The sequence below is a fragment of the Chenopodium album genome, chromosome 25, assembly GCF_948465745.1.
Source record: "Chenopodium album chromosome 25, dcCheAlbu1.1, whole genome shotgun sequence".
NCBI classification, from domain to species: domain Eukaryota; kingdom Viridiplantae; phylum Streptophyta; class Magnoliopsida; order Caryophyllales; family Amaranthaceae; genus Chenopodium; species Chenopodium album.
Window position 1 is genome coordinate 28,503,267 of NC_137858.1, and position 9,311 is coordinate 28,512,577.

At 34.9% G+C, this 9,311-nt stretch overlaps 1 protein-coding gene across 4 annotated transcripts; it reads right to left on the minus strand.

The window, feature by feature from the left end:
* Positions 1 to 1,075: 1,075 nt before the first annotated feature.
* LOC145615514 (uncharacterized) lies at positions 1,076 to 8,041 on the minus strand. Of its 4 annotated transcripts, none has more exons than XM_081670589.1 (3): positions 7,796 to 8,041; positions 5,068 to 7,257; positions 1,076 to 2,053 (listed from the first exon to the last, which is right to left on the minus strand). In XM_081670589.1, the coding sequence occupies exon 2, from the start codon at positions 6,971 to 6,973 to the stop codon at positions 5,069 to 5,071; it is 1,905 nt and encodes a 634-aa protein (XP_081526715.1). In that variant the 5' UTR covers positions 6,974 to 7,257; positions 7,796 to 8,041; the 3' UTR covers positions 1,076 to 2,053; position 5,068. The 4 variants fall into 4 exon arrangements, with proteins under 4 accessions (XP_081526715.1, XP_081526716.1, XP_081526714.1 ...); XM_081670590.1 differs by lacking the exon at positions 1,076 to 2,053 and adding an exon at positions 3,734 to 4,115; XM_081670588.1 differs by lacking the exon at positions 1,076 to 2,053 and having other exon boundaries at positions 4,868 to 7,257.
* Between the last annotated feature and the right edge of the window lie 1,270 nt (positions 8,042 to 9,311).

Below are 9,311 nucleotides of genomic sequence, written 5' to 3' on the forward strand. Positions count from 1 at the left end.
AGGAATGTGTGATAGCAATTGAGTGGTTAGTGGTGGTGTGCATGGCTTAATAATAGGAGTGAACTGTTTTACTTGGTGGAGTAGTCTAGTGGTGGATCAATTAGTGGGTTAGTTAGAGAGTCCTAATTTTTAGATTTAGTTTGCTAATGTTAAGCTTATATATAGCCTCTTTGTTGTACTTGTAAAGCATGGAAATTAATTAACGAAGTTTTAGTTGTGTTTTACAATGTTCTCTATCTACAAATTCTATCTTTGAAATCTTTCCAACACATTCGCGCGTGGCCTTTGTTGTAGTTTCACACCTTTGTTTTCTATCTTTATATAGTAATTAATTCTAGGTCAGTATATATAGCAGCGAGATCGCCAATAAGGAGCAATGTTTACGTTATTAGCACATATTTCTAGGTCTAGCCGCTTTAGCCTCTTTTTCTTCCTTAGTTCATGTAATCTTGGATTGGAAACATTAAAGTTAAACAATTTGAAGTGGAATTTTTAGAAATCTTATTCTGTACTCTATTCTCTTTGTTGTTGATTTCTAATTGATTTAACTTACTTTCATGTCATACTAATGAGTGTTAATGTTTTAAACTTTTAATTAATTTTAATCCTGTTAATTTGTAATGATTGTTTTTAATTCATCTATAGGATATCCATGGAAATCAATTATGTTAGGATGTTGCATGAGTTGATTAGTATGATTAGTTAGGAGTCGAGTGAGTGGAAGAGAGGAAAAGGGGGAAAAGGGGATTTATTTGGGGCAAGGGCAGTAAAAAGAATCTCAAGCAAAGGTCATTCTTGGGATAATACTGTACTACAGAAGCACTTCCCATTTTTTTAAGGGTTTTAGATTAAGAATTTAGGATCTAACATAAATTCCATCTATTTCTAACAGAGAAATAGCATTATGAATGAAATGGTAACAGAAATGGAAATGAGCAGGCAGCCAGCAACAACTGAATTAAGCTTGGATGATTTTAGACTTTGAGAATCACATGACATTCTAAAAAGCAAACTACATCTTTTTTTAAAGGCCCCCCCCCCCCCTCTCTCTTCTCCCAGTAAGCCATAGCTGCATGCATCAAACATCTCTAACAAACCAGTAAGAACAATGCTTGAAATTAAAACCGTTTGAATGGCAAGTGAATAAAAGCACAAGTGATAGACTATAATCCATGTAGTCTAGGTGCATTTGAAATGAGCTATGGAAGAAAATATCAATTTAAATTTAATAAAAATATCATAATCTAGCCACACAGCCAAGTTAGCATATAGACATGTCAATGAGAAAATTACTGCAGAAAATGCACAAGATTAAACCTTAACAAAGTATCCTAGTGGCAAAAAGCACAAATAAATTACCTTAGTTTGTCATTTAAAGTCAGTAGTTGCCATGGGGAAAATGCATAGACCTTGTAGTCCTTCTGGGTTCAGGTAAATGGCCTTTTAATTGATAGTAATCCAACCTGTCATGAAAGTCAAATAGTAAAGCACCAATAAATGAGACAGAATAGAGGATCCTTTAATCATAACAAAGTAATAAATCAGAATTGCTCAATTTAATGGAGCCGAAAATAGAAGAGACATGCATAGTTATCGGTTACAACCTCAAAAAAAAACATCAAATGACAAAGAATACCTTTCAATCACCCAGCAAAAGACATAATGCATCAACATTTCAGCCAAAGGAAAAATACAAAAGAACCCAAAAAAAAACCTTTCAATCTGGGGCAAAAGACATTAAGCATCAACATTTCAGCCAAAGGAAAAATACAAAAGAACCCAAAAAAAACCTTTCAATCTGGGGCAAAAGACATTAAGCATCAACATTTCAGCCAAAGGAAAAATACAAAAGAACCCAAAACAAAACTGCTGCAAAGCTCAACTAATTCATCTCTAAAGCAGTAGTAATAAGGCAGATATTTTGGTTGTACAGTTTCCTGTATAGCAGATTGATGTCCTATTCTTTAATTTTCCTCTTCTCATAGGATTTCTTGAGACCTTGCTTTTTCTGTCCCTACTCCATTACCGCAGGCTCCGCCCTTTTACTCCAGCCCTACAAGCCAGAGCGTTAATAAACATTATGTAGCAGTCGTTAACTATGGAAGGCGTTAGTAGAAGGCATGGAGAAATAAAAGAAAATTTACAATTTCTAGAAGCTTTGGCCCATATTCTAGAATTACTAAGAGCATTGTAAACAAAACAAATTTAGGGGGGAAAAACACCAAAACTGCAAAAATTCATTTCAGAATTCAAAGACACATAAAACTTGCCATTCCACTCACAATGAAATCATCAAACTCATCAGCTTCATAACACTAGAATCAAGGTTTATCATCCAAACTCCAAATATCCATTGCAACTTCACGATTAAATGACGATTTATCCGCACGATAGACAAATATTGTTAAAATACTACAATGGAAAGCTTATAATGACTTGATGTTGAAAATAAAATTAGAAGGGGTTTCTCAACTGCGTCAAACAGCTGAACAAAATTCTTTAATGCATTGTTCAAGAGGATCACACCATCACTTCAAGTGTTCTTCCAACTTAGTTGTTTAATTTGTCTGACTGAAAATATCATATTATTTACAACATAGTAAGAGCTTGAAATATGGAAGAAGCATAATGAAACCCCTCAAAAAAAAAAAAAAAAAAAATTAGAAAAAAAAAAAAAAAAAAATTAAAAAAAAAAAAAAATTACGAGTCAAGATAATTTGGAAAAGAAAGCTGTCATTTCCACAATCATGGTCAATATTAAATGAAATACAAATTGACTGATCATCCCCAAACAAGCCCAGACAATATATGATGAGCAATAGAACACAGAAGATACTTGTCACAATCATCTTTAAGAACAAGAGCATGGCAAAGTACTGTTTTTTTGTCTATAAGGCACTTGCAGAAAGATTGTTCAGTTTACAGCAAGTAGATATTTGCCTTATTGTACTGTTTTATTGAACATAGAAACCCTTTTTCCTGGTTTACAGCTCAAGATCCAGAAGAGGAAGCAGAAGCAATTCTTAGATAATGAAAGTAGTTTGAACTGGGGAATTGGGAGTTGAAGCCCATGTACTCATTGTACGAGGAGGAGACGATTGAATCACCATAACACACTTCACCTTACAGGGTAAAAATAAAGCAGCACAAACAACAAGGTCTGTTGCCTTGCCGCGATTCCTAAACAACAATCTGATAGTATAAAAAAAATAAAATTAATCAATTTGAATAAAGAATTGTATAGGAGTTGAGAAAAAATACAAATAAACATCAGCCAAAACTAATTTTGAGAGCGCAAAAAAATTATGGCGCACTGAGGTGATAGGGATCCTTACACGCCTTAGTTATGCCTCATTGAAGTGGGATGCACAACTTAAAATTAAATTTTTTGAATAAACAGTTCTTCACATTAATGCACTTTAGTAAGCCACTTTGAAATTGTGCTGCCTCAGCCAAAGGCGCTTGACCCTATTGAAGCCGTAGCACACCTTTTATACACAAGGAGAGAGCATGGAAGGATGGCCATTAACATCTTGGCGACACCACAACCCCTCCCAACCTAAGAGGGGGGCAGCAAAGAGGGAGGGATCGTCAAATAAAAGAGTAGATTAATGCCTACTTACTAAAGACAAGATGCTGCAATTTAGCCAATATATGTCTTCCATCCCTATTGAAAGCTTCTAGTTTATTCGCTATACATACATGTAAAACTCAAAGTAACATACCAATAATATCTCCGAAGATTCCTACTGTGCTACTGTGTACAAACTAATTGTATTCTAAAAAATGAATTATGTCAGTGAAGTGTGAAAAGATTGTAAGAAACAAAGGAGGCATTTAGCGGGTTAACAATAAATAAGAGATAGCAATCTAAAAAGTAAATTGAGCAAGAAATTCAGTCCAAAGACATGTGATAATAGAATATATCAGAATCAATTTGCAGCTAGAGTGCACATATGACATAAAGCACATCTCCCCAAATTATTTATAAAAAAAAAAAAAAGGAAAGACAATTCATAGCATCACAAGTTTTCGCCTGAACATAGGGGGAGATACCAGATGGAACATAGAACTGTGGCTCTGGGGTTCCGCCATTCACATCATTAGTGCCAGCCCTGCCAGGTACAAATGCTACATCACCATAAAGGCATAAACTAGTCGAGCAAATCAAGCAAACCAAAACATTCGTTTATGATCTTATTTCAGAAGTGGTCTAGAGCACAAAACAGACACTATATATTATTCCGCTTTTAAAAGTTCAAAAGAGGGTGATAATATCAGTTTGCTACACAATTTTGGATTGAAACATATCATCATTGGTATTGAATATATTAAAGGAAGTAAATGAATAAATATACAACCCAAGAAATCACAGTGAAGAGAGAGCTACACAGGGGAGGGCCCTCAGCTTTATAAGAGGTAGAAGTGGAAGGCCACTTACTCAAGAAAATACAAGTACAAAAGTGATAAGCCTATTACCATAAACCACAATATGTTATGCCTAATGCAATAATGCACAATCATTTGATTGGGTCCTGACTCCAGAAAACTGCTTGTCAAATTATCCTACCCATCAAAAATGAAGAAAATGACATGGTTTATGAAAGATAATTCTTAGATAGTTGGGCTATTTTTATCCTATTTGTATCACTACTTTTAACTATGAAAGTCGTGAGGTATTGAGAAATTTTATCACAAGTCACTACTATCAGATAATAACTTATTTCTACATACCAGTTCTGGACAGAGGAATTATGCCTTTTTTTCTATTGTTTTGCCTTTGCCTTTATAAGAATAGTTTGACAAGCCAGATATGCATATTATAAAAAGCGAACATTATATTTGTAGACTCAACAAAAAATAAGTAGACAAAAGAAGCATGTTATCAATTATTGAGAAATTTTGGCAGAAAGAAACTGGAAAATACCAGTCATCAATACAAACCCCCACCCTTCGTTGGATTATGTATGTACTCCTAATTCTCCAGACAATAGGATGACGTATCATCAATGTATTCAATACCACTAACAGCTAGAATAACATAAAAAGGAAGTCATAGATTCTCACTCTACTGGATCTTCACATTTTTAAACCTGTACATCAGCGACTCTATAGCTTTCTGAATCTTATTTCCACACGAGTTTCCAATAGATTGTGACACTTGCTGCAAATTTTGGATACCACGGCCCAAGCTGGCAATGGAAGGGGCTGCAGGGAAAGATTCAGCAGCACATTCAATTCCATCACCATAAACAAGCAATCCTGCACAGCTAACCACACTAAAGCCAAAGGTACCCCATGGCCTGCTACCAATCGGTTGAACCCGTCGTTTCCTCATTATCTCATAGAACGTAGTTCTCATAGCTGAGAAGCTAGTCTTTTCAGCAGAAGCTATAACACTATGAGTAATGACTCTAATTTTCTCCGCAGAAGCAGCTGCCTTAAGTGCAGTAGATGCTTTAGCCCCAGAAGTTGCAAAGCCTGGAGCCACAATTTTTGATTGACCAAGAATCTTGGTTAGTGCAAATAAAGTTGCTTTATGTGTTTGTGCAAGGAAAAGTTTTAAAGATGCTGGAACATTAACCATAACAACTTTTACAATAGATGACACAGGGACAACTTTAGAAAGGGAAGATGCCCCCAGAACTGCAGTAGCACCAGAAGCAACTGCCACTACAGGCTTACCAGACAACAGACGCTTCCTTTTATCATTGATGCTTTCTGCATCAATGTCTTGGCATACAATAAGTTCTTCAACCATATCCTTAACTTCTTCGGGGATTGGAGTGTTCCAAAATTTCCGAAGACCAGTTAAGCTACTAGCATCTACTACTGCTACTACTGTCTTAGACTTCTTTGCCTGACTGCGTAGGGTTTGTGCAAGAAGACAATGGGATTTTTCCTCAATTGATAACTCGTTAAAATCAATCTTGCTTGGCATACATTTACCTAATTTATGGAGTGGGAGTCTACCAGCGTTATTCAGAGCAATCCTCAGCCCCTCAACTGCAATTCTGAAGGTATAAACTTCAGACAATAGATCAGCATCAATGCCCTCTCCTTTACCCACATCAAGAAACATTTTCTGTGCATATGCCAGAGCACGATCCATAGATGGAATGTCAGCGAAAATGTTATGAAGATCCATGAGTAAGGGATAAACCGCTTGGGCAAATGGTGGGGGACAATAATTGCACCTGGACTCCATTATACATGACTCTCCATCCTCAGGAGAGCCAGAAACACTCAAGTTCGTTAATGATTGGGATAAAAATGGACAAACCAATGTGATCATCTGCGATTGGACATCACTGTGAAGCATAAGTCTTCGGGAATTACCAACTAAGGAACCCCAATCTTGAGGAACCAAGCTAACTGGCTGCAAGGCCAAAGTTTGAAGCATGTTATTGGATTTACTAGTCTCAGTAGAAGGATCAATGTCAGCTCTAGCTGTCTTTATCAAAGGAGATTCAATGACCGAGAATGAAGAACCAATTTCCTCTGCCAACCTTTTTGCAACAAAGAAGTGCCCATAGAAGCCAACACCGAATATCTCTTTCAGAACCAAGTTTCCAGCAAGATTTTCATAATTGTCTTTGTTTGTTTTGTCCATAAAACACCTCATCAAAACTCTAAAAGCTGAAGTTGGAACAAGATCATCCATACCTTCAACCATTTCATGATTATGAATTTCAGACAATGTATTATGACCAACTAAGGCAACAACTGCATCAGGTCGTACTTCCCTTATTAAATGCTCAGCATCCCTAGATGATCTTTCAGACAAATTTTGTGCAGCAAGAATATATACAATGGCCTCATTTTCTGGCTCACTAATAGCAAAAACAAATTGCTGGGTGTGTTCAGGAAGTGAAAGTCTCTTCACCAAACGATCAGATAATGTCACGTCATCAACTCTGAGGCCCGTAAAAGGCCACAGATTTAGCACATAATTTAGCACTGCTGAACCCATATAATTACTATCATCAAATCAACGAATTCCCCTTAATTCACAAAAATTCACCAAATTTCAGTGCCACCACCTCAGTAGCCAATATTGACAGAAATTACTAATATAGCTGACAACACCGAATATAAAACCAAGTTTAAACTTTTAAGATTTAACTATCCCCAATAAGTAGTGAACAAATGCCTACACACGGTTGCAATGTAATAAGATGATACCTTTAATTCAGTACTGCCTCTCTTGATACCTCCCACCTCTCTAATTAAGCACGGACGCAATACTGATCTAGCCTGCAGCATTTCCAGATAAAAATTACTAAATAAATACATCATCTGTGTAAAGCTACAAATCATCCATTAATACTGTCCAGACAACTGCAATCCGAAACATACAAATGGGACGATGGGTAACTGTGAATGATACGGTTTTACACTAATTTAATTAGGTAGCAAATTCCATTCCTGCGCCCATGTTCATTACCACATATTAGGCAATTCATTGAAATTCAGCCTTTTAAGTTCAATTTGGCAAATCATTGAAATTACAGTAATCATAATTAAAACCAAACATCTTTTGTTAAGCATTCAAACAATTTTATTTTCCAAATATATATACATATTACTCAAGAATTAATACCAAGTGTTGCACCAAATTAAGGTTAAAAATTAAGCATATATATCACACAAGAATTAATACCAAAGTGTTGCACGAAATTAAGGTTAAAAATTAAGCATATAGACATCAAAATTCAAAGCTCGAAAAATTGGGATGAAATCAGGACAGACTAGTGAATATAACAGTTTGATCAACGAATTATGAAAAGGTTACCTCAAAAAATGCTGCTTGATTAGCAGATAACAATAATCGCAAATTGTAGTGTGAAATTCGTTTCAAAAAAGATGTAATAGTATAGACTGTTGATTCAGCAATGAATTTTTCAAATTGTTGCCTAGGGTTTATGCAAGTTCACAAAATACAAGAACCCTCGAAAAGAAAATCAAGAAGGGGGCAGGGGAGAAAAGGGTGGAGGCGTAGAGCACCTGGACAGAGATAGCGTTTGACTCCGCAGTAATCTCTTTCCTCTACGTTCGCTCAAAAAAATTTAAAAGGCATAAAAATATATAAAAAAAAAAAAAAAAAAAAAGGTACTAAAGGTATCTATCTATCTATTAACTAATACTAAAACAAAACATTGCTGACATCATCAACTCTAAAACTATATTATGTGTCATTCACACATTAAATTTTTTCCCTCCAATTCTATGTATGATGTCATTAATTATTATTCATTTTTTAATTTTATTTTTAATCTACACATTTGACTTCAATGCATAAGTATCTATATAAAATTCAACTAACCAAGTTTCTCTCCTAAATTATAGATTCACATACCTAATTTGTTTGATGTTGATCGTGGATTCAACTTTTTTTTTTTTTACTTTTTTTAAATGTAAATTATTCTTATATCATTCTAATAATCAGAAATGCAACTGAATATTTATTACAAGAAAGGTTAATTTTAATCGTGCATCGCACGGGGATAACCTAGTATTGGAATATTTCAATGATTAAAAATACAATTTTATTGAAAAAAAACAGCGGAAATTTCATGAAATGCCCCTGAGTAATTTTTTAATTCACCAAATACCCATCAAAACTTTCAAATTCACCAAATACCCATCAGTTGTCGTACATTAGCATTAAATGCCCTTTTACCTAACTGACGTTAACTTCCCGTTAGTAGTTTTTTGTATTTCACCATGTAACCATACTCAAAGAAATTTTTTCACCATATACACAAACTTAAATAACCTTTTTTTACCATTTAGCCCGAAAATTTTTCTGGAAATTTTTGAAAAAAAAAACTAGTCGTTAGCCTGTAAAACAAAAAAAAACGGCTAGTTCCTTTGGCTTATATATTGAATCCTCTCATACTTGATATTTCATATCCAATTCAAGCATGATTTCACAAACCTCTTCTTCCTCTTATGAATCTTCATATATTAGAGTTCCTAATAAAACATGTTCTTGTGGAAAGAAATATGCAATTAGAAGTTCGGAAGCAACAAAAAATCCCCAAAGGTTATACTTCAAGTTCGATGCATGTGACAACTTCAAATGGTGTAGAGGTGTTGTAGAGGACAACCCTGCCTTTAATGAATGCCAAAGCAAAGAAGAAACAGCAGGGAAATGTAAACTGAAGCAAGAGATGAAGGTGCTCAAGAAAAAGATGCAGCAGCAGCAAAGAGTAGTTAATGTAGCAATCAAAATAGGGTTTGTAATGTTTGCAATCATTGTATTTGTAACATTTAAGTGACTTAATAAAATGTTTACAGTAATGTTC